This window comes from Callorhinus ursinus, unplaced genomic scaffold (assembly GCF_003265705.2).
Source record: "Callorhinus ursinus isolate GAN/ISIS: 27379988/994484 unplaced genomic scaffold, GSC_fseal_2.0 scaffold2, whole genome shotgun sequence".
In the NCBI taxonomy this organism is placed as follows: domain Eukaryota; kingdom Metazoa; phylum Chordata; class Mammalia; order Carnivora; family Otariidae; genus Callorhinus; species Callorhinus ursinus.
Window position 1 is genome coordinate 7,330,605 of NW_027397064.1, and position 26,781 is coordinate 7,357,385.

The following is a 26,781-nucleotide window of genomic DNA, read 5'->3' on the forward strand; positions in this document are numbered from 1 at the left end:
AACTTCCTATGAATTAATAATTATTTAAAAATAGATTTAAAAAAAGGCAAAACCACCACCACAAAGATTTCTGCAGCTCCCTCAGTATATCTTTAGATTGTATATAAGGCCTTTGTCAATCTACTACAACCTACACCTGCAGCCTCACTTCCCACCACTCCCCTCTATCCAGTCACCCTATTAATGTCCCTCTGAACTTGTCACCATGTTCTGGACATACCATAAACTGTTTCACATTCCATTCCCTCTCACTCTTTGCCTGGCAACACCTTAAAATCCAGTTCAAATGTCACTTCAAACTTAATGCTGTATCTGTACCTGTCTCTGAGACAGGTCGTACTGTTTTATCCTCCTGGTTCCCACGGAATTTCATTCATATCTCCAAGTCTCTCTGTACTACATTATGTTATTTATATACCTATTTCCTCTAGTAGATTATAAACTCCTTAAGAACAGACACAAAATTTGATCCGTGTGCCCATCTATCTGCCCACAGAGATGAGGGCACTAAAATGTCTGTGGATTCAATCAAGTTGGGAATCTTTTGCAAAAGATGACAATGGAAGTAATGAAGTCATCTTTTGCAAGAGCCTGTCCTTCCAACCACCATGCACACGAAACCTGGCATAAGGAAACATAATTCAGATGGGAAATCATTGTTTATTAAGCCATCTTTTTTAGGAACAATTTTGAAATGATCTACTAAGCAAATTTTCCATGCTTCTGTTCACCATTAGTTTATATAATCAAATTTATTATCATTTACATGTAACTAGTTATTATTGAGAAATGCCTCAAAAAGCTCAGATGTTTTGGTGGGGGGAGGAGGGAGGCTTAAATCATTTATTAGTTCGTCTCATATCTTTGTTTTAAAGATTTATTTGAGAGACAGAGAGAGGAAGCAGACTCCCCACTGAGCACGGAGCCCAAAATGGGGCTCAATCTCAGGACCCTGAGATCATGACCTGAACCAAAACCAAGAGTCAGCCACTTAACTAACTAAGCCACCCAGGCACCCCTTGTCTTATATATATATACCTTTTAATTTCTTTATGTCTACTCTTTAGCAAAAGAATCATTTTAAACAAGTGTCCTCTAAATATGTACCAATCTATATTTAATGCCTTAAATATCAATTCATTCTCAAAAAGGGATTTATTACATGACCTCATTGAGAAAAGGAAGTTTTTAAATCAAAGTGAATTAAGATAAAGGATGTGAGATGGAATCTAAAAGTAAACTGAAAAATACTGTTGGTGCCAAACATTTGATAAAAGCAATTCTATTTTCACATTAATTCTTGTGTTAATTAAAAAATAAAAACAAAAAACTCCTACACACACACCTCCCTACTAAAGAAAATGCCTGAGTAGTCTAAGCTGAAAGATCACGGTCTAAGAATAACCTATTAATAACCTTCTGGTGTCAAAGATTACTCTAAACAAGTTGAGTAACCATGAGTCACTGTTAAATGGCCATGCTAGAAAAGGCTACTCCCTTTGCCCCTCTTAAATATGCCAACATAGAGCAAACTTATTCCTCTCATGAAATGAGTGAATATAGCCATTCAACACTGAACACATGCATTCCCAGCGCTGAAGGGACCCAAGTATAAGCTGAACAAGGCAGTCATACCTTCCTTATATAGCATGCAGTGGGCAAAGAGTGTGTAAACAGTCATTACATACACAGATTTATGTGGCTGTTAGCAATGAAAGAACAAATTCCACCCCATCCCACTCCACCCCCATGCCCCAGATACCTAAAAATAAGGATGGGTAAATCATTTTTTCCCCTAAAAGTATAAGGAAAATAGTTTTCAGATTCTTTTAAAAAGATGTGGCATTGTTCCTAAGGGACTAATCTATTTGTATTATATACAATTCTTAATATGGCAGCTGTGCACCATATAAAACAAATAAAAATACCAACATATTACAAACAGGGGAATAAGCATTCGAATGTTGTATTTATCATTTCGTCCACAAGATCACAAGAAATGAATGAGAACATGCCCATGGATATGAGTAAAGCAGAAACAGGCAGAGATTCACCATGGGTTTGCCAGAGCTAGGAGTGAATTCCACCTCTGACTCCAATACGATGGGTTATATTAAAACAATAGCTTTCTTTATATGGATCATGAGAATAATGACGGGAAACTATTATACCTCAAAATAAGACGGATGCCTATTCTCTATGAAGGCACCTTGCAAAATAATGGTGGTGTTTCAACATAAGGATGCGTCAACCACGCAAAGCTTGTATTCCTTCTTATAAGACCTAAGTGGGCTCTTACCTGTGCCAAACACATATCCAGAGACAGAAACCTGCTCTCTCGCAGGGAAGCCAATTTCCACCTATTATTTTTCCTAATAGCAAGATGAAATTGGACTCCCTGTTTCACTTCCACTTACAGGTTTTAATTCTATCTCCGGCCACCATCTGGAACCTTCCCTTTCCTCACATAAGATGATCCCTGAAAAACATTTTACTAAGAGCTTAGGGCTCTCATTTTATTCTTTCTCTACTTCACATCTCCAGTTTATTCAATTATTCCTCATGGCAGAGTTCTCAATTTCTGTGCCAGGTGGACATTCCTCTCTCAACACATTCTAGTTTCTCTACATCCTCAAGTACAGACTGGTCTCTATACAGAAGATGATCACTTTGATTTTAAATACTATATTTCTATTATTGCCACCTAGGCTTTCAATAGTTTTTCTGGGTGCTCTACTACATGATCTTTTCTCAGGGCAAATGTATGTGGTTTGTAAGCCACCTCTCTCAGCTGGTCCATGGATAGTCCTTTCTTACTCTCTATTGAATTATAACTGACATACAAGAAACCACACAGATTTTAAAGTGTAAAATTTGATAAGTTTGGACTTACGTATATACCCATGAACCCATCAAGACATTAAACATATCACCACCAAGAGCCCTCTGAAGTCCCCTACTTTGCCAACCCTACTTAAACCCTCCACATCCCTGCCAATCCCAAAGCAACCACTGATCTGCTTTCTGTCATTATGGCTATCCATAGAGTTTTGAAGAAACAGAACAACACATTATGTATTCTTTATAAGCTGGTTTCTTTCACTCAACATAATTACTTTGAGATTTGTTCATGTTACTGTGTACAGAAACAGTTCCTTCTTTTTTATTGCTAAGTAGTATTCCTTTCTATGGATGTACCACAACTGGTTTAGTCACACACCTGGACTATCTCCTACTTTACACTATTACAGATAATGTCTATGAACAGTTATGTACAAGTCTTATGTGTGGACATATATTTCCTGTTCTCTTCGGTAGACACCTAGGAATGGATGCTAGATGCAAAATTAGCTTTTTAAGAAACTGTTAAACTGTTTTTGGTAGTGGTTTCTTGTCTTACATTCCCAATAGCAGTTCCAGATGTTCTGCATAATCATCAACATTTGGTATAGCCTGAGTTTTCAATTTTTGCCATTCTGATGGTGTGTAGTGGTATCTCATGGTTTTACTTTGCAATTCCCTAATGATTAACATCTTTTCAAGTCCTTCCCTGAAAGCTGTGTATTTTCTTTCGTGAAGTGTATATTTGGATTTCTTGCCCACTTTTCACTGGATTGTCTGTTTTCATATTAAGTTTTCAGAGTTCTTTGTATATTCTGGACAAAATCTTTTATCAGATATATGCTTTGCAAAGATTTTCCCTCATTCTGTGGCTTGTCTTTTCATTCTTTTAAGTGTCTTTTGAAGAGCAGAAAGTTTTAGTGCTGATGAATTCCGATTTGCTAATTTTTTCTTTTAATAGAGTATGCTTTTGGTATCATACCTAAGAATTCTTTGCCTAGCCCAAGGTCACAAAGATTTTGTTTTCCTTGAGATGCTTTATAATTTTAGGTTTTACATTTAGTTGTGTGATCCATTTTGAGTTAATTTTCGTATATGGCACGAGTTATGGGTCCAACATTTTTTTTGTATATGTGGTTATCAAATTGTTTCAGCACCAACTGTTGAAACAACTACCCTTTGGAATTGCATTTGCTCCTTTGTCAAAAATTTTCCATACACATGTAAGTTTAATTCTGTTCTGTTCCACTGGTGTTGATGCCACACTGTTTTGATTACTGTACCTTTAGAATTCTTGAAATCAGATAGTGTGAACCCTCCAACTTTGTTTTTGTTCCAATTTGTTTTAATTGTAGGTCCTTTGCATTTCCATACAAATTTTAGAGCCAACTTGGCCATTTCTATAAGAAAGCCTGCTAGGATTGGAATGAATCTATAAATCACAATTTGGGGAGAACTGACATTTTAACAACACTGAGTCTTCCAACCCATGAACAAGTATATCTCTCACTTATTTAGGTCTTTCAACTCTTAGCAAGATTTTATAGTTTTCAGTGTATAGATCTTTCACTTCGTTTGTAAGATTATCCCTAAATGTTTCATATTTTTTTGATACTACCCCAAATGATTTTTTTTCTAATTTCAATTTTGGGTTTTTCATTGCTATTATACAGAAATACAATTGTTCTTTGTATATTGATGTTGTAACCTGTGACCTTGCTGAACTTATGTATTAGTTCTATTAGCTTTTTTGTAAATTCCTTCAGCTTTTCTATGTAGATGATCATGTCATCCACAAATAAAGACAGTTTTACTTCTTCCTTTTCATGCCTTTTATTTTTTCTTGCCTGCCTGCACAGGCTAGAGACTCCCGGAATAAGGCCGAATAGAAGTGGTAAAAGTGAACATCCCTTTTTCTTTTTTTTTTTCCCCCTTTCTTATTCCTGATCTTGGAGATACATGATTCAGCCTTTCATCATTATGTATATAGTGCTAGCTGTAGGGTCTTTGTAGCTACACCTTGTTAGGTTGTTCTATTCCTAATTTGCTGAGAGTTTTTATCAGGATCGTTTTTTTTTTTTTCCTTCTTTCTTTTCATCTACTGACAGGTAGTTTGTCAATACAATGAATTACACTGATTGATTTTTGAATGTTAAACCAGCCATGGGTTCTAGAAATAATGTTATCACTTGGTCATGATGTATGGTCCTACTGTTAGATTCAATTTGCTAAAATTTAGTTTAGAACTTGTGCATCTATGTTCATAAGGGATATTAGTCTACAGTTTTCTTGTAATGTCTTCGGTTTTGGTATCAGGATGATCCTGGCTTCACAGATGAGTTAAGAACTATTTTTTCTTAAATTTTCTAAAAAAGTTTATGTAGAAATTGTGTTATTTCTTCCTTAAATGTTTGGTAGAAATCTTTAGTGAAACCATCTATGCCCAGATTTTCCTTTGGGAGAGAATTACTAACTAAATTTTGACTTACTTTAATGGATATAGGGCTATTAAAGTTATCCTTTTTTTTTTCTTGAGTGAGCCTGGGCAAGTTATGTCTTTCAAAGAATCTGCCCATTTCATCTAAGTTGTCAAATTTATTGGCATGAAGTTGTTTATAATATCCCCTTATCACCCTTTTTAATATCTGTAGAATCTGTAGTGATGTCAACTCTTTCAATGCAGATACTGGTTATTTGTGCTTTCTCCTGATCAGTCCTAGCTAGAGTTTATCAATTTTATTCATCTTCTCAAAGAAGTTTTGGTTTTGATTTTTTTCCTGATTTTTATTTAACAGATTTCTGCTTTGATCTTTCTTTATTTCCTTTCTTCTTACTCTGTTTAATTTGCTCTTCTTTTTCTGGTTTCTTAAGGTAGGCACTAAGACCTTTCTTCTAATATTTGCATCTAGTACTACAAAATTTCCCCAACTAATGTTTTGGCAACATCAGACTAATTCTGATGTTGTGTTTTTATTTTTATTCCACTCAAATAACTTTCTAATTTCTTTGATCCATGAATTATTCATTAGTTTCCAAATATTTTGGAATTTTTCCAAGGCTGTTACTGATGTCTAATTTAATTCTACTGTAGTCACAGAACACATGTTATATAAATTTATCCATTTAAATGTATTAGAACTTCTTTTCAGGCCCAAAATATGGTCTACACTTACTAAAAATGTGCCATATGTTAAAAGGATGTAGGAGTGTTCTGCCGTGGTTCTATACCTATCCATCAGGTCAAGGTGGTTGATAGTATCTTTCTGGTCTACTAGAAAAACCTTTGCTGATTTTCTAGTAACTTGTTCTATCAAGTATTGAGGTTGGGGTACTGAAATCTCCAATTATAATTGTGGATTTGACTGACGTACCTTGCAATTTTATCAGTTTTTGCTTTATTTTGCTTTAAGGCTCTGTTACTAGGTGCATAAATAGGATTGTTATGTCCCTTGGATTAATCTCTATTTTATCATGAAATGATTTTATCTCTGGTAATATTCTTTGCTTTGAAATCTACTTTTGACTGATATTAATAGAGGCACTCCAGCTTTGACAAGTATTAATATGGTATATCTTCTTCCATCCTTGTAACCTAATTGTGTCATTATCTTTATTTATAAAATATTTATTTATTATTTAGAGAGAGCAGAAGCACAAGTGGGGGGAGGGGCAGAAGGAGAGGGGGAGAGAGCATCCCAAGCAGACTCCACAATGAGCACAGAGGATGTGGGGCTCGATCCCATGACCCTGAGAGCACGACTTGAGCCAAAATCAAGAGTCAGAGGCTCAAGTGACTGAGCCACCCAGGCACCCCTGTGTCATTATCTTTAAAGATCATTTCTTATAGGCACATAAAGTTAGGGCTTTTTCATTCAATCTTATGATCTCACCTTTTAATTGAAGTATTCATACCATTTATTTTTTTTTTATTAACATTCTTAGTTTATTGATCCTCTCATGAAAAATCTGCACAACCACCACAGATAAAGCCACTGCAGCATCTTTACTCCTTCTGTTGTCCAATCTCCAGCTCACTTTTTGCCAGCACCAACGCTGGCTTTTGCAGTCCCCCTGACTTTCTTCATTCTGTTCTTACGTTCCTTTCGCTGTTTTCTTGATGTCTTTTTCTTCTCATACAGGCCATGTCTTGCAAGTCTGTGTTTGGGTTCATTTTTCTTTGCATAATCCAAAGAACCATAAATCATGCCAAAGCCGGTTGTCTTGCCACCACCAAAATGGGTTCTGAATCCAAACACAAATATGACATCTGGTGTGGTCTTGTACATTTTGGCTAGTTTTTCCTGTATTTCTGTCTTAGGTACCGTTGCCTTTCCAGGGTGAAGAACATCAATGACCATCTGTTTCTGCTGAAGTAGTCGGTTAGTCATGAACTTCCTGGTCCAGATAGTTACTGTGTCGTTCATGATGGCGGCGAGCCCATTTATATTTAATGTGACTATTGATATGGTATTTGAGTCTATCATCTTGCTGTTTATTTTCCATTTGTCCCATCTGTTCTTTAATCCCCCCTTTTCCTCTTCTTGTGCCTTCTTTTGGTTTAATCAAGTTATTTTTAGGGATTCTCTTTTAGATGCCTTTGGCATAGTCTGGTTTTTTGGTTTTTGTTTTTATTTTCTTAAGATTCTAGTCCAAAGCTGTAGTTTTTTTCTGTATTGCACTTTATCAGTTAAGACCATGCCCTTCCTTCAACCTCTGCTCCACCACTCCTAGCTAACTAACCCTCCTCTGGTACCAGATTCAGTTATGTACAGAATTTACTATCCTTCTACAATATTTGTCATTCACAAACTCTGCCAATAAGCCCTTAATTCTCTTCATATAAACCAACAACAACAAATCAACAGCTTAGAGTTGAGGACAGTATCTTACAACAGATCACTAGAACCCTGCCTAGAAGTTCTGAGTGATTCACTAATCATGTCCACTGGGTATAATTATTCATCCAATCATTAAAAATGTCCTCTGAGCATCCTGAACTACAGGGGAAGATAATTAATGAACATAAAACTATTTGGAAGACACTAAGACCAACAGGGTAAGATCTCCTGAGAAGGGTCATTTATCTCACTACTTCTATGTGTGCTAGCACTAAAAGGGAATGTGATACTTGGCCAACGTCATAAAAATCTAGAAGATACCTGACTATTATACACTCTTATTAGTCACAAACTCAAAATACAGATTGTTACATATTCTCAGTAGTATCTGTTTTATCCTATTCAGTAGGAATTAAAGAGTTCAGAAGAGTTACAAGGTAACAGCATTTCAAGTTAACTGTGCTTTGTATTCCACTTTTATTATTATTTTTTTAAAGATTTTATTTATTTATTTGAGAGAGAGAATGAAAGAGAGAGAGCACATGAGAGGGGGGAGGGTCAGAGGGAGAAGCGGACTCCCTGCTCAGCAGGGTGCCCGATGCGGGACTCGATCCTGGAACTCCAGGATCATGACCTGAGCTGAAGGCAGTGGCTTAACCAACTGAGCCACCCAGGCGCCCCATGTATTCCACTTTTAATAAATGCACATAGTCACTGAGCTATCTTTGGAAGGTTTAGAGTCTAACAGGGGGAAGAAAGAATAAACAAACATCATCAGTATATTAAAAATGTTAAGTGCTACAAAGGGAAATAGAGCAAGATCAAGAGGAACAGGAATGCCAGAGAGGACAGTTGCATTTTAAATAGGGGGTTGGGTGAAAAGTGACATTTGAGCAAAGACTTGAAGGTGATAAGGGAGTAAGCCAAGCAGAGAGCTGGAGGAAGAACATTCTGGGCAAAAGAAACAGCCACATGCAAAGGCTTAAAGGCAAAAGCAAGACTGGAGTGTATGAAGAAAGGAAGTCAATGCCAGGGGAGAACCTGGAGAAGGGACCATTGAAGCCACAGGCCTGAATGTCCAGGAAAAGGGTCATCATGTATTTTTCTGCTAAAGGGTAGGCAGTAAATATTTTAAGCTTCTCAGGCCACATAAGATCTCTGTTGCATATTCTTCTTTGCTTTTTAAACCAATCCTTTAAAAAATGTAAAAAACCATTGTTAGCTCACCAGCCTTACAATAGGCCTAGGCAAGGAAGTGGCCTGTAGAACTTAGTTCAGACCCTTGTAAGGACTCTGACTTTTACTCTAAGGGAAATATTATTTGGCTCATGTTTTGAAAGAACCACGATGCTTGTAGGGAGGCAAGAGAGACCAGTTAAAAGGATACTGTAGTAATCCAGAGCAGAGATAATGGTAGCTCTGACCAGAGTGGTAACCAGCAAAATGGGAGACACGGTTAGATTCTGGCTTTTAAACCCCTCCCCCACCCCCCAGATAAAGTGAATGGATTTGCTTCATGAACTGGATTTGGCAAATGACAAAGGAGTCATGGATGATGCCAGACTTTTGGCCTGAAAAACAAGAAGGACCGAGTTTCATTAACTATGGTTGGAAAGACTGTGAGTGGATGTTTGAAGTGTTTTGTTTCAAAACAAAGTAGAATTTATATTCCTTCAATCCTGCCACAACTTTGTAGCTATTTTATTTATTCTTCTAGAACTTCAGAATAATTTTTAAGTTACAAAAAGATCCTACTGTAATTTGAATTAAATTGCTTTAAGCCTAAAAATTAATTTGAGAAGAAATGGCATCTTAACTATACGCCAGCTCACAACATGGACCAGGTATTCTTTGGTGTCTCTGAACAAGGTTTTATAGTTTTCTTCAAACAGGTTCTTCACACTTCCTGATGAAAGTATTCCCAGACATCTTATACTTTTTTGTTGCTATTATAAATAAAATACTTTCTTAAAATATTACAATTTCTAGATAGTTCTGATTGGCATTTAGGGATGCTATGAATTTTCTATCGATTTAGCTGTCCTTGCGAACTCTCATTTTCACACTGGTTTACTTGTGTTTTGTACAGGTATGTGAGTATCTCAACAATGTAATTTTCCCTGTTTATTTGCAGTAGCTTTATTACTTTTTACTTCTAAGCCATTTCTTTATGTACTGGCTAGATTTCCAGAACAATGCTAAATAAGTCATAGCAAGCATGGTTTTAATGGGACTACCTTCAAGTTTTCAGTCTTAAGCATGAGGTCAAAGTTGTTTCTCATGGTTTTTAACTGAGTGATCAGATTTTCATCTTTTCACTGTTTTCAGGTCTCAGTTCCCTCTTCACCATGTGCATCAGTTGCTACTGCCTTTTGAATCTTGATAACAAGGTGAGTCAGAAATTTCGGGGTCCTCCTCCCTCTTCTTAATCTACTTCAGAATAAGTAATTTGCATGGATTGCCTTTCAGAGTCGTCCCTTTCCTTTGAAATGAAATTTATTTTTCATAAATTCAACTATTTTTCTTTGCTTTGTTTATCCTAATAGTAGGAAGTCTATTCTTGCTAAGGTTTAAAGCAGTAGTTCTCAACCTCAGTGTTACTGACATTTTGGGCCAAATAATTCCTTGTGGGGGGCTTTTCCATGTTTAGCAGCATCTCTGGCCTATACTAACTAGATGCCAGTTGGAGCCCTCCCTCCAGTGTTAAAACCAATAATGTCTCTAGACATTGCCAATGTCCCATAAAGGGGAAAATTGCCCCGGTTGAAAACTACCGATTTAGTAAAGTAGATGATGTGGATTCCAAAAGAGACTGAACTTGCTTTCTAAAGATTTATTTTTATTTATTTATTTATGAGAGAGAGAGAGAGAGAGAGAGAGAGAAGAGAAGAGAAGAGAAGAGAAGAGAAGAGAAGAGAAGAGAAGAGAGCGGGGCTTGATCCCACAACCCTGAGATCATGACCTGAGCTGAAACCATGAGTTGGATGTTTAACTGACTGAGCCATCCAGACAACCCTAAACTTGCTTTCTGTAATTACAGAACTCATCTCCAATGCCACCTCCTCAATGAAGCTTCCTCATATAACTCATCAAAATTAGGATACTCCCCTTACCCGATGCAACCCACCTATACACATAACACCTCCTATTAACTACCACAGATTTCAAACCGTAGACCTCTGGGGACTCTGAGACCCTTTCAAGGGGACCATGAGGCCAAAACTATTTTCAATCAATACTAACACATTATTTGCCTTTTTCTGCTGTACTGCCATTTGCACTGATGGCACAGACCCCCCTAGCCCAAGTCAAGACATGGACAGCAAACTGTACTGCCATCATTGTAATCTTCATCATCATGCACTCAGGTAACAAACAAACAAACAAACAAACAAAAATGTCAGTTTCACTTAGGAATGTCATGAGGAAGCAGGAACGAAATAGTCATTTTATTGAATTTTGATCTTTGAGTACACATACATCTTTTTAACACTTGGTGTGATAAATGGGGAGTGTGCATAAAGCACTTTCTACCCCTAATTAAAGTATAATTCGCTGTCTTAAGGAAAAGTATTTGTATGACTGTTTGAGCTATAAGCTCAACAAGCCACTTTTTTAATGGAAAATCATTTTTACTTGAAAGAAAACTGACAAATCATTCAGGCCTGGATATCTGGCAGACATTTTCTTGAAAATGGAATAGAGTAAACCTGTCACTTTTAGGGAAAACACCGAACAGTATTTGTTACCAGATTTCAATTTTGAATACACCGGGCGTAAGTCTGACCACTTCCCAATACTTGGACTTTTCTGATGGGATTAGTGGTAATACTGAAAAATGTGAATTTTTAATAATGTATAATGTGTCAGCATTTAGAAGATGTGTATATGTCAGTGATCCAATACTTTCTAAATGATGAATGTTAGAAAATCATGCATGGATAAAAGATCTTTTCAAAATGCAGAGCATGAAAAGTTTATTCATATACTTTCAGATTCTATTACAACCAAGGAACTATATCAATTGTTGAATTTTGGTTTGGTATAAAAAATATTCAAAATTATCTGAAAGGCTTTTCTTAACATATACCTCCCTTTCCCACCTATACATCTGTATGGACCAGATTTTCTTTATATACTTCAACCAAAATAAGATGGCAGACTGAATGCAAACACAAATATGAGAATCTAGCTATCATCTGTTACACCAGACTTTTTTTTTTTAAAGTTTTAGCATATCATTAACATTTATCTATATCTTAACTATGGGAATGCAAGAAACTATCTGGAATTTCCACAGGAGATCTACTAACTGAGTAGCCTGTCACAAATCCTAATCCCATGATTATGAACTTCTTTTCTTCATAGGGAACACAGGTAGACTTAAAAAGATGTTAAACAGTCTAATATTCAACAGCCCAAGACAGGAAACAACCTTCTAAAATAAACAATGGGGTGGAAAATGTCATTCCAATGAATGTTTGAAACACTCATTCAAACAACAGTAGGTATCCAGCCCATGGGAATCAGGTACTGTGGAGGGCACAAGTGGACCAGGAATAACACATGGGTCAAAGAGTTCATGTTCTAATAAGGGAGACAAAAATCCGACACAAATAAAATCATGTTCAAGATGGCGGCAGTGCTGGCATTTCCAAAGGAGGTGGCCAAAAGGTAGAGATATCTTTTAGGGGACAAGGATGAGGTAGGAAATGGAGTACTCTGGGAAGCCATCTAGGAAAAGAAAGGTATAGGGTGGTTCTGAAAGATGAATGGCGGCTGAGGTGGAAATGCAGGGGGTAGATAAGACAAAGGCATTAAAAACAGTATAGCTGATTATTTGCTTTAGTTGCTCTAATAGAGGTAAGTTGAGATTGTTAGAGCACATAGAATAAGGGGAAGTGGGGTTGGAAATCACCTAGAGAAACAGAGACCAGGTCATGAAGCGCCTTGTGTGCCATGGGAGGAGTCTGCACAGCAGGTTTAAAGCAGGGGAGGTATTTTAGAAAGAGTACTAAGGACTAAGATACTGCTAAGGTCCTTAAGAAAGGTCACGAGGGTCTTCATCAAGTGGAAATGGAAGTTAGAATCAATTCATAAATCCCTTAGGAAGCAGGGGTTGATAACTATTTTGTGAACGATCACATCTTAAAGAAGGAGACAGACTGGGATGAAAGCCAAGTTTTAGACTACGGTGACTGGGTAGAGGAAGATACTCGTCATGGATAAAGGGAATAAGGAAAGGAGGAAAGCAAACCGGGAGAGGTGTAAGTTTAATTTCAGTGGAAACAGTGATTTCAGGAATCAGATAAACCACTTCCAACAATGAAAACGAAACAAAACAAAACAAAACAAAACAAAAAACAAAACAAAAAAACCCCCCAAATTTAAACAAACTTGAAAACCTGAAACGAAAAACTGAGAAAAAAGTTAGAAATTGGTCTGTTAGACGGCAGTAAAGAAGAAAGCATATGGTGTTTAAGCAGCAGCAAATGCCACTTTAGGACTCTATTTTAAAAACCCCAAACTGGGATGTATTGATCTTTTAAAATCACCTCATAATCTGTCTTACTTTTGCTCTTAAACAAAAGACTGAAAATATAAAATAAAGCCAAATACATACCTTTTCTGCTTTTTTGTCAGAAATGTCTTGCTTTTCCAAAACGGCCATGCTCTCCTTCAGGTTCTTCACAATGTCTGCTGGAGATTTGTGAGACTTCCCGAATGGGAACGGCATGGCGGCAGCGACAGATGCCTCGCTGAGCTCTGCCTTGCTTTACCTGCGGACACAGCACAAGGCACAAGTGAGAAAAAGTGGAGTCAATAGAAGACATACTTTTTGAATCCTAATGTGGGAAGAAAATCAGTGTTTGAGAAAGTCATTTTACGACAAGACTCAAAATGAGCAGGAACTGGGAAACCCACAAATATACAAGGGAAATAATGCAGAGATATCTTAGAATTACAGAACACTTTGTACTTTTCAAAATACCTTATGTATCACCTGCTCTCCTAACCATCCATTTGAGGAGGAACATGCTGGTGCTGATGAGCAGGGCAAATAGTACTGCCAGGCCCCACACTAAGTACTTTAATTCATCATCTTATGGGATCTTTTTAAACAATTCCCTGAGGGACATTATTACTCCCATTTACAAGTGAACTTTAATGAGGTCAAGAAACTGACTCAAGGTAGTAAGCGATAAAACCAGCTCAGGTCTGTATTGATCCAAAGTGTCTTTAATCACTGCACTATACCTTTAATTAATAGATATCTCTATTTGGCAGTTGAGGAAAGTGAGGCAAAAAGCTAGGTAAGGAGCTCAGCCAAACAGCACTAGCAACAGGCTCACTCTCTAGGTCTCTCCAGATGCACACTGGCCAGTGTTTACACTGTTTCCTCCCAAGCACCCAGTTGGACACACACCTCCTTCTCTTCAGTCAGTTAGGGTCTCAGAGTTGGAGAGACTCTTGGACCGAGCCTTGGGCAAATCTCCCAGCAGATCCTCAAGTCCCTTAAGTGACAGTTTCAATGTGTACTCTTTTTGCCTGGATAAGACTATCTCCTATGAAGGAACTCATTGGATGAAAGCCTAGGGATAATGAACTTCTGGAAGTTCTTATTTTTTGTGGGTAGCAGAAAACAATATTTCAACCACATAAACCACAATATTACATCATATAAAAGGAGGACATCAACTATTCCAAGAAGTCACCATGAAAAAACAAAGTTACTAACAAGACAAACAATGGAAGTAACTTGGAACATGTCAGAACTTATAATTACTTTTACTAAATAAACTGAAAGAAGTTATGTTCACAGACATTAAACAACCTCATATGAGATACCAAAAGATAACATTTTTGAGAAGAGCCTTATAGATCATTTAGGTCAGTGGTTTTCAAACTGTGGGTTCCAAACTCCTGTATTTAACTGTCCCTGGGGCCCACCGCCCACCTCTGCCAAAGTTTTTTTCCCCCATGTCAACATAAAATATCTCCAATGCACAGCATCATTAACACTTCTTTTGAACTTTGCCTAAGACTTCACTTGAATAAAGTATTTGAATGCTTTTTCTCTAAAGTTTGAGATACAGTGACCTGCATATCTGTTTATAAACACATACTCAAGGGGAAAGAGCATGCAAATTAACACTAACATTAAGCCTTCAATTAAATCATGAGCAAGTGTGTTATTTCTTGACATGTTTTGATATGATCTGTTCTGACCAATCTTTACACCCAAATATCACCTAGATAGCTCACCATCTTCCTATCAGCTCGTAAATCTGCTTAATCACAGGACCAAAGAGAAATGTCCTCAAACACAGGTTCTCAAAAATCCAAAGATGCATAAAATTACATCTAAATATCTTGTCTATGACAAGAAGTTTAGATCAATTATAGCTGAGTTATCCCAAGTGGCTGCTACAGTATCTGATTACCTGGCTAGGTACACAAGTTATGTTCATAGACATAGACCTCCACAAATCCTGGATCATTCTTTCCCATTATTTTTTTTTTTTTTTGAGGGGGGTAATGCAGGTTGCTTTTCCATAAACACAGTGAATTCACAATCACAATAAATCCTCTGAAAATACAATCTTTCCTATTTGTACTCCGCAAATGATAGCAACGATGCTACAAGTCAATGCTGGGTGGAGGGTGGGTATGTTTAACGGTATTTTGCAGAAAGTGCTATGGTGCTATGCAACAGAGATACTGTCAGTTCTGGCTCAATGGTGGAGGAAGTGATTTTCCAGGGCAAAGGGGGTTTTAAAAGGTTCTACCATAAACCAAATCCTCGTCAGAGCAGAAGTACAGCTGCCGAAGAGAACCCATATAAAGTGTTTCTGGGAGGGAAAGAGGAAGCATGACACAATCATTCCTTGTAATCAGTACACTATGCGGCCAAAGTTTTGCAGAACATATAAACTAGTAAGACTGTACTTTGAGTAACGAGTACTCAAAACAAGAAGTGGACACACCTCAGACACCTCAGCAAGATCCTTGAAGGATGTGAAACAGTTTTGGAACTGACAATCGCAAGAGTATGGAGATACCCGGGCTGAAGCAGCAATGATAAACAAGGATTAAGATGGTTAAAAGACACCTTTCAGCATAACGACCTGTCTGCCTTTCCCACAGGGGAAGGAACCCTTTCCTTCTTTACCATCAGCAGTGTTTCATGACAAGTATTTGAGAGAGTTTTAGGGATTAGTTACAAGAGCCCACTGATGAAGGTCCTTCAATAATTCTGCACTGCCCTTATAATAAAATCCAAGTTCCGACCATGGCCCTCCCAGGCTTTACCCATTTCCAAGTCATGGCCCAGTGCCCCGACCTTTATCACAGAGGTCCAGTCACACTGATGTCCCTTCTGTTCCCAGAATATGCCAACTACTTCTAAGCCAGAGTACCATGTTTGCAAATATGGTAAAAATCTTAATTTTTAAATCTAGATGGTGGGTATATGGGTTTTCATTGTTACTCAATTTTTCTGTATGTTCAGACTATTTCTTTAATACTGTTTTAAAACTGCCTGAACTATGTTTTGGACATAACTGGAGTTCATGAAAGAAATGGACAAAAATATATAATTGAAAAATCCATTTAGCTTTCAAATACAACCAATTTCCTCTATCCTTCAAAAAAAGTTTTTTTGGTTCATAATATACCTCAGCAGGATTCTTTGGGCTGAGCCAAAATTATTAATGCAATTGGGAGAAAACCAACCACTGTTAGGATTCTAGAGGGCTGTAGAAACCCATACCTACAATTCTCAAACTGGAGGTAAGCTTGTTCCGGATGGTGAACCGTGCTGTATGCCTGAATCCCAAAGATAAAGAAGCCTAAGACAGAAAATCTAACCTGAAAATTTGAGGGACTGGGAGGGGAGGGGGTGAGGAATAATTAAATATACTAGTTTCATATTAAAACCAACATTTATGGAACTTCATGCTAAAGCTGCATGAAAGGAATCTGCGTGAATACTGAGCACTGCACACCCCTTAGCTTCCGTGCACTGCTCTCCCTTAGCTGTTTCCCTTTCTCTCCAAATGCCCTTCCTTTCTGCATTTAATTCAATGACTCATCTTTACTTCAACATTGATGTCCTTCCGGGTTCCACCCTTGGCTGTGTTCTTACTCTATATTCCAATTGATCTCACCCACCCATGGTTGGTTTCTTTCTTTCTTTTTTTTTAAAGATTTTATTGATTTATTTATTTGAGAGAGCGAGAGCACAAGCGGGAGGGAGAGGGAGAGAAAGAAGCCGAAGCGGACTCTGTGCTGAGTGCCGAGCCAATGTGGGGCTTAATCCCACAACCGTGAGATCATGACCTAAGCCAAAACCAGGAGTCAGATGCGTGACCTACTGAGCCACCCAGGCACCCCTACCCACGGTTTTAATAATCTGGAATCCATCTCCTGCCCCAACCAATCAGCCTACATTTCCAACTAGTGCTCTCTATAAACGTCCTCCAGGCAACTCAAACCTCATCCCAAGTCCTACTTCTTTTTTTAAGTTCCCCTTCACAGTGAATGAATCCATTTTCATCCAGTCACAAACCCTGGTCATCATACCAGACAATTTCTACTTGTTAGCTCTTCCATATATAATCAGTTCACAATTTCAGTCAATTCTATCTTCTCAATCTCTCTATGCTACAGACACCAAATGTAGACCTTCACTATCCTCCACATAGGGCAGTGGTTGTAAATGGGGCCAATATCACCCTTAGGGGATGTTTTGGGAAATCTGGTTCACATAAGGATTGGGACCACTGAAATGACCAAGAAACCCAAAAAACCAAAAACACTTTTTGTGCTGTTGTTCACATAAGCAAAGCCTTCAGCAAGCATCTATATCCTTGGGGGGGGGGAAGTTGGGCTGGGGGCCAGAATAATGAAAGTCCTTCTATCTACTTCTGCACCTATGTCCATCACTAAGAGTTAAATTTCTAGTTTTTAAGAAATGGTGACATTATTCATTATGCAAAATTCAAACACTGAAGGACGACACAAGGTAGACAGTGAAAGTCACCAGCAAAGCCTATAGAGACAACAGGTATTAACAGTTTGGTATACATTCTTCTTTTCATTTCTTGCTCTATAACTGTGGTCTTTTGTACTGGGAGTCTACTCTCTTCTTCAAAACAGATGGAGACCAGATGATACTAGAAATGGTCACTTAACATCTTACAAAGAACAAAAACTGCAAATTACTGCTTTGTTATGTGAATACTCCTAAGAGCACAAAGCTCCACCCCAAAAAGTGCTGGAGAACATACAGAACACCCACGGGGAAAATAAAAGTCTAACATCATTAGAGTAAGCACTGCTAGGCACTGCCCTTCTTAGGCAATCTGACTGCTTCTGGCTTGTGCGACCGCCTCCTAACTGTAACTAATTGTATTCACCTATGTACTGACAAATACTGAAAAATAGTCAAATGGTCCATAAGCCACTCATTAGGACATTCAACCATTCACAAACTGACTACGCACTTACTATATGTCACAAACATTAAGGGCGCCTGCTCTAAGGAAGACAACACTTTGGTGTACATGGATGTAGATGTATGTGTGTAGAGACAATAAGGAAAAGTGCTGAATGACAACACATTCCTAGACAGTTGAGTTCACAGGACTCTACAACTAACATATCTGTTAGATCTGACTCATAAACTTGGTGGTCAAAGCAAAAACTGCAAACAAACAAAAAAACCCACATACAATAATTAAGACTGTTACACAATCTTAAAGACTATTAAAGTACTTAATTAAGCAGTCATGGAAAGTGTGAAATGCAGTACACACCTGAACCCATTTTTAGATAGCTGGCTCTGAGGCCTAATGTCCTGCTTCTAGGGCTGATTTCCTTAATTCAAATAAATACTGAATATCTACAACGTGCCAGATATTGTGCTAGGTGCTTGACTATCCCATACAGTTGAGCAGGTCAATTATATAAAACACAGTGGTTAATTACACGGCTTTAAAGACAACCTGGGTTCAAATCCTGATTTCACCATGCCTTAGCTTACTTAAGACTTTTCTTCTTTAAGATTTTATTTTATTTATTTGAGACAGAGAGAGAGAGTACAAGAGGAGGTAGGGTGAGAAGGAGAAGCAGACTCCCTGCCGAGCAGGGAGCCTGAGGCAGACTCGATCCCAGGACTCCGGGATCATGACCTGAGCCGGGATCATGACCTGAGCCGAAGGCAGCCGCTCCACCAACCGAGCCACCCAGGCGCCCCCTACTTAGACTTTCCTAAGCCCCTTTTCCTCATCTCTAAAATGAGAAAAACAATAGCTACCTCACAACTTAGCATAAGAATTAAATTACATGTGTTTGCTTAGTGCAGCATCTGCATATGGTCAAATCTGAATAAACAGTAATAAGGGATAGTTACGCAGGCTTTTTTTCTTCTTCTTCTAAAATCTGATTTGTGACTATTTCCACAATGAAAACTGGGTAAAAAAAGACTATCCTGACTGGATAGCAATATAAAATGAGTGATCTTGTTTTTCTTTTTAAACCTGCATCTCAAAAGTTTTGATTCAGCTTTTGGATGGACAGGATACATGCCCTTCTTAGCTGTAAATAAGATGCAATGACTTAGCTCCATTAAAATAAACCCTGAAACTCTGAAAAACTGAGGGTTCTAGAGGGTAGGGGGGTGGGGGGATGGGTTAGCCTGGTGATGGGTATTGAGGAGGGCACGTTTTGCATGGTGCACTGGGTGTTATGAACAAACAATGAATCATGGAACACTGCATCAAAAACTAATGATGTAATATATGGTGATTAACATAACAATAAAAAAAATTAAAAAAAAAAATAAACCCTGAATAGCTTGAAGAAGCAACTGAACCTTTGGTTAATTACCAAAGCCACCAAATACATGCTCAACATTAACTATGTCAAAACCAAAATTAAATGTCCAAGAGATATAAAGATTTTGGGAGTGTCTTTTGCAATTAATATACCTTGACTAGATTCCCAGGGCCCCAGGGTGTTGAACACTGGATACCGTGCAGGGGTCAAACTGACACTCTTGTATAACAGCCTAGATGGTAAACCAGGGGGCTGTAGTAGTGGTAACAGTAGCAGTATTTAAAATAAGATCTCTCATAGGACACTTCGGAGATTACAAAGCACTGTTCACTTCTCTTTTCAATACCTTTCCTAATGTCTTCCCATTTCATTCAGGGTAAAATCCAAACTCCTGACCAAGGCACGTAAGGCTCCTTGTGATCCACTCCTCTCTGTTCTCATCTCTTACACTCTAGACTTGAGCGCTTGAATTCCTGTGCCAGGCCTAAGTACATTCCCCATACTGTTCACGGAGAGCTCTTAGCTCAAATCACCATGGCTCTCTCCCTCATTTTACTCACACTTCTACTCAAATGACACCCTATCAATAGGGCCTTCCCAGACCACTGTTTCCAAAATAGCACCTCTCCCCTGCTCTCATCTCCTTATCTTCTTCATTGCTCTCCCAGTACTTATCACCATAAACTGACATATGTTTATCTGCTCCTTTCCGTTAGAAACGTCCTATGAAAACAAGGACCTCACTGGTTTCGCGCATTCATTGCTGTTGACCCAGAAACTGGAAGAGTGCTTGGTACATACTTGCAGAATATTTGAATGAATGAATGAACTATTTCTTTTGATCCTCAAGGAAAGAGTGGAACTCTTTTGACCCTTCAGTCCTAAGAGAAGTTTTATTTTTTCCTGTTCTATAGATGAGTAAACTAAGGCTCAAAAATACTGGATAATTTGTTCAAATATCATGAACCTAGTTAGTAAAGTGGAAGAGCCGGGACTTCAAACAACTATGCACTATCAGGTTATCCAGTATCTTTCATATTATAATGAATATGTTCATTACATATCAGTAGGCTTAAAAACGTTTCTCTCTGCTTCTTTAAGATTTATGTGCCATGATGGCAACTGAATTATTATTATTATTATTATTTTTTTAAAGATTTTATTTATTTATTTCAGAGAGAGAGAATGAGAGATAGAAAGCACGAGAGGGAAGAGGGTCAGAGGGAGAAGCAGACTCCCCGCCGAGCAGGAAGCCCGATGTGGGACTCGATCCCGGGACTCCAGGATCATGACCTGAGCCGAAGGCAGTCGCTTAACCAACTGAGCCACCCAGGCGCCCCCTGAATTATTATTTTTAAAAGTGGAAAATGGGGAAAACAACAAAAATCTTCCACAAATATAACTGAACACTTAAAAGTCATCTAAAATAAATGCTTCTGAAGATTTCCACTGACACGAAAAAATGCCCATAATTCCTCTTAACTGAAAACACTTTATAGATATAAAAGTGCAAATATATATACATACTCTGTGTGTGTATAAAGTAATCCCACGTGTGATCTATATGTGCAGATACACAGGCTAAGAGAAAGAAATATCAAGAAACATCAAAAAATAACAGGTAGTGAGAATATGAGCTGTATCCTAAATTTTAAAGGTTAAGTATTTACAATGTGCATGTAATACTGTTTTTTGATAAAAGTACTATTTTTAAAAATTAATACATGATCATTCCTCTTAAGAGGAACCAGGTCTCCATGAAGGAGCAGGAAATAGACAAACAAGGGGAGCCTGGGACATGTTAATTACTTCAGGAAGAAAAGATGAATGGGTTCATGACAAAAAAAAGACACAGGAACCAATCTGAAAGGCTCCCACGGGCCTAAGATGACACAGTTTGTACATAAAAAAGAAAAATGACCACAATGAATTGACACACAAATGAAATATTTGTATATATATAATATATAAATTATTACATATTTAATAAGAATACTTAATATAGTTAATATAAGTAAAACATTAAAACCCATGAAAATTATAGTACTAAAAAATTTCATCGGTCACTCTGGAGTCTGTGAGAGCAACAACTCAATAACCCCAAAACTGGTAAATAAAGGAAGGGAACAGCACATTTATCTTGCCTTTACTGTATAGCCTGTACTTGAGGGTAACCAAATAGGTAACAAGGAAAAGTGCACATAGCTAGTAAACACAGGAAGAAAAACAGAAAATTACCATTTTGTAATCCCTGATGAATCTAGGATCTAGGCAACAATCATCAATGGTGATCATTAAAATCCTAGGTGAAAGGGGGATGGAGAACTTCACAGTGGATACACTGGAGCTGACAACTTGGAAGACACTGATCTGTGGCTAAAAATAGGACAACCAGACATCAATCTGTCTCATGATATAATGCAACAGGAAATACAAAGCTCCATCTATAAATATTTGATCTCCTTTCTCCCACTGTAAAACAAAAATTCTGAATCTAACTAAGTTTCTAGAGCCACAAGTCTATAGGAAAACAGGGATAAAGAACAATTTAAACATCACCAGGAAGCAGTAAGTCAAGCCCTGAGCAAGGGACAAGTCAAACAACTGGGTCTCTCCAACAGATTAAATGCCACAAGGCAGGGTGGGGTGGGGAGCAGAGAATATTAAGAAAGAGACTAATAAGACACAATCAAATGTATGGATCTTCTCTGGACCCTGATCCAAATAAACCAACTGTCAAAAAGATATGCTGACAATCAGAAAAACTATACATTGGACAGATAATCAAGGAATCTGTTAATTGTCAGGTATTATAATGGACTATAGTAGGTAAGAAAAAAATACCCTTAGTTAGACATACATACCAAAGTACAAGTAATTTGGGATTTGCTTTAAAATATTCCAGTGCCGCTTAGAGTAAGGTGGGGTGGGGGAAAAGATGAAACAAGGCTAGCAAATTATTAACTGTTGAAGCTGGAAATTAATTACACTAGAGTCTATTTGTATATGCTTGAACATTCTCATAATTTAAAAAAATTAGTAATAAGGAAAAGTTCCTATTCTGAAGAGTTGGTATATTTCTTTTAATTGGTATGTCTACTGCGCTTTGCTTTATCCCCTTATTTGCCAAAATGTCCAAAGTTAAATTTATGGGTAACTACAAAGACTACCTTAATCCCTGTTTCTGACATAAAAACAACCCATTCTCCTCTAGAGCCTCACAGCTCTCCTACTTCACTGTTCCAAACTACGCGTGTTCATTTTGTCCACTGCAGTTCCATAAACGAACTTTTCTGTTTACGGCAGACAGGAAGAGAAAGAACATCTACAGAGGAATAAGTACACGGGCAAGTCCTTCAACAGTGCCCCTCCTAGAAATAATTCTTGGAAAAGCACAGTAATACCACCATGGGTAGCCCCTCCTTGGGAGCACCCTTCTCTACTTGTCCAAAACCCGGCCCATCCCCACCCCATGTCTATAGGTCAGCCCCTCCAGGAAGACCCCACAGTGCAAGTCCCCTCCCTCCTCACACTCCTAAGCTTTTATAACCTTGATGATGCTGTGCTATTGTTATTTACATATGTATCACCCCCAGCGACTCAGGAAGCCTCGTGGGGGCAAACTGAGTATTAGCCATAATGTTACACGCTCTGTACAAGATGCCTGGGTGGCTCAGTTGGTTGGGCGACTGCCTTTGGCTCGGGTCGTGATCCTGGAGTCCTGGGATCGAGTCCCGCGTCGGGCTCCCTGCTCGGCGGGCAGGGAGCCCGCTGCTCCCTCTCTCTTCCCTCTTGTGCTCTCGCTCATTCTCTCTCTAATAAATAAATAAAAATCTTTAATAAAAAAAAAAAAGACTCCAAATACATTTATTGATGGGCACTAAAAAACACTTCTCAAAACAAAAAGGAGGCCACAAAAATGACTGATACATAAACAAACAGGAGTTAACTAGAAAGTTTTAATTTGAAACCCAGCCAGTAAGGGGCTAGGGGCCACCACGCAAATGGTTTTGTAGGTGAGGTGAGCAGGAAATCTTAGGAAAGCACCTATAATTTACCTGTTGCTATGCACAAAGCTGGACCCCTACTTGCTGAGCAACTCTAATTTGTCCATCTGTATGCTGTTTGTGCCAAGAATATAAACATGGCAAAATTCTGATTAAAGTGCGACGGATTCAGGTAGTTAACCAACATGGGGTTCCTAAGACTGAGGCACAATTTGTAGAACTATCCTCTTGAGGATCTTCACAACTTTTTTTGCATGGACTGCTTTTATTAATGTTAAATCAGAATGAACTTAACAGTACTGATCACTTGTGCATTATACTGTGATGTATATTCTCTAATCCAATGTCTACAGGCTTTTTTTTTTTTTTTTTGAGTTTAGTTAACGAGCAGTGTTATGGTAGTTTCAGGTGTACAACACAGCGATTCAACAGTCCCGTGTATTTATCAAGGTAATCTTAGTCCTCTGCACCGCCCCCCCGTAACCATCTCCTGGTTCTCTGTAGTTAAGAGTCTGTTTTTTGGTTTGTCTCTCTTTGCTTTTTTCTTTGTTCATTTGTTTTGTTTCTTAAATTCCACATAAGTGAAATCATAATGTATTTGTCTTTCTCTGACGGGCTTATTTCACTTAGCATATTCTCTAGCTCCATCCACGTTGTTGCAAATGGCAGGATTTCATTCTCTTTTATGGCTGAATAATATTCCATTGTACACAGATACCACATTTTCTTTGTCCATTCATCTATCGATGGACACTTGGGCTGCTCCCATAATTTGGTTATTGTAAATAATGTTGCAATCAACACAGGAGTGCCTATATTCCTTCAAACTAGTGTTCCTGTATTCTTACTACAAATACTTTCTATCCATGAAACTGTCCCTTCCCACCTTCTCGAACTCCTATGGTACATACTTCCTATACATCTTTAGATTCACAGAAACGGCTGGCCCTGAGGTCCCGTAATGAGTGTGGATATCAGGATTCAAGGCAAGTCTCCTGACTCCAAATTCTCTTTGCATTTATCTGTCTTTTCATTTCACATACAGATCAAGTATGTAACAAAACATACAACATAACAGTATTAAATTATCAGAGTAACCAGAAATAAATGTTCGCCAAGTGACTTTTTAAAAAATACTGGTTTTTAAAATTCTGATCAAATAAGCAAAAGGCAATTTCTAAGATTACTGAATTAAATAAATATGAAAAGAATACCCCTGAATGTCCCCTACCCCCCAAACAACACACAAAACAAAAATTGGCCCGTACTTCTGTTTCATACACTTTAGAAAGGATTCTTACTGCTCATTACTGAAAACCGAAGTTCCTTTTCTATTAAACATCAGAACTGCACTGCATAGAGCTAGGCTATGAAAACTGTATACTCCTTTCCAGCTTCAAGTAAGACTCCCAAACACACACAGAGGTCTGAGTGACCATGAGCTTCTCCACCCTTTTGTTTTAAGTGAATTACAGAATGAGTACTTAATGCAACAGGCTTAGTAAAAGTGATGTTTAGAAGTAATTTCACTTTTGTGTTCTTCTAAAACTGGCTTTCCATTAATCCTTGAGAGTTTATTTTACTCACACTAAACATGGGACTGTCAAATTATGAATGCTTATGAAATATTCCCTAATAATAAAGTTCATTCTATATTTGAGCAACAAAGCAAGAGATACATGCTTACAGGAGAGGGCTTTGCTTTAGCAGCTGATTTATAGACAAAAGTAATTTTACAAGAACTTGTTTTAAAAGCACCAGCTCGTGTAAAAAAAAAAAAAAAAGCTGTGTGTTGATTTTACAAACAGGAACCTCATGTTAACTTTCAGTTATTCAGATAACCATATTACCAGTGTCAAGTTTTACTGTGGTAATTTCAGTGTGCCATGCAGTCATTACGGACTTTCAAGACTAAAGTTAGGATAATTAGGTACACGAGAATATTTCAAGCTACTTTAAATCCTTCTGGAGCAAGGTGGGGCATATATAAACACCCACTCAAACAGTTCTACAATTCACTTTAAAGACAGAGTTGGAAGTATTTTAACTAAACGGAACACACAGCTAAGTAACTCTTAGGAGTTAAGAATGTATCATGGATCAGAGCTCCATGACTTCAATACACACACACAGGTACTTCACCTCTGCAGAAAAAAAGTGTGTTCTTTAGATATATATTTCCTCTCTACCCCAGTTGAGGATTGGCCCCAGGAGCAGTTTTCAAATGTCTTTTGTTGTTTAAAAGAAAGGTGGTCTGCTCAGGACTGAAGCAAGAAGCCATGAACGAGAGCACTCCTAAAAATGTTTTTCTTCTAGTTGTGACTAAATGAGTATCAGATTCCAAATCAGCTTAGTAATATTACAGATAAAGTTTAGTTTAAAAAATTAAGGTCCATGTCTTTATGTCTGAACCTTCTGTATGCATAATTTGGCAAAACTTAGTATTTTATATCAATAATTCCATGCAAAATACACCTTTAACAATGTCTTTTTTAAATAAAGCTTCACAGCTGAAATTGTTGGATCAACACAGCTCTTTTCTGAGTCAGCAGGGGGTCACTGCAGCATTTCTCCAAAGGACGGGCTGTTTTTTGTAACTTCTTCAGCAGAAATACTCAGGTCACAGCTTTCGGTCTTATCTCTAATGGGTGACCAGATGTCCCTTCCCTTCTGTGCAGGATCTGCCCAGCTTTACTTTGTATTAAGGTACTAGGCCAGTTGTCCCTGGAAGTCATTAAAACGAGTGAAGATAAAGAAACTCCTTGTCTTCTCTGTACTAGCCAGATGTATCTGAGTCAGGACTGTCACTGAACATTAAGTGTCAGTTCTTCATCTTTATAAACCCCAAAGAAATGATCCCTGGCCTGCCCATCTTAGAGAGCAATTTCTCATAAAGAATGACCAACCAGCGGGCTGCTCTGGCCACAAAAAGACCACACGATGTTCTGTGCAGTTCTGGATGCCAGATACTACAGTAAAGAAGCCAAGGAGATTCTGAGTGACTCAGGTAAGGCAGCAGTCTGAGAGTCAGAACATGAAGATCCTTAACTTGTACCAAAAGCTTATGCCAATTTCTACTGCCATCAACAGTGCACCAGCTAACCAACAGTAGGCTCTAGAAATCCTTTTGATTTCTGCCAATCTGTCAGATTAAGAACTGCTATTTTCTTGATCTCCTCCTCTCTCTACCCCTCTCATTCTTGCAATTCTTTTTATTTGAATTGCTGATCATTGGTAACAATGAACATATTTTC

General features: G+C 38.0%; 1 protein-coding gene across 3 annotated transcripts in view; it reads right to left on the reverse strand.

The window, feature by feature from the left end:
* CAB39 (calcium binding protein 39) overlaps positions 1-26,781 on the reverse strand; it is a 90,084-nt gene that overhangs the window by 36,564 nt on the left and 26,739 nt on the right. For all 3 annotated transcript variants that reach the window (XM_025889862.2, XM_025889871.1, XM_073877448.1), the window contains exon 2: positions 13,303-13,459. In XM_025889862.2, coding sequence (XP_025745647.1) covers positions 13,303-13,416 — 114 coding nt within the window. In that variant the 5' untranslated portion in view covers positions 13,417-13,459. The remainder of the gene's footprint in view (positions 1-13,302; positions 13,460-26,781) is intronic.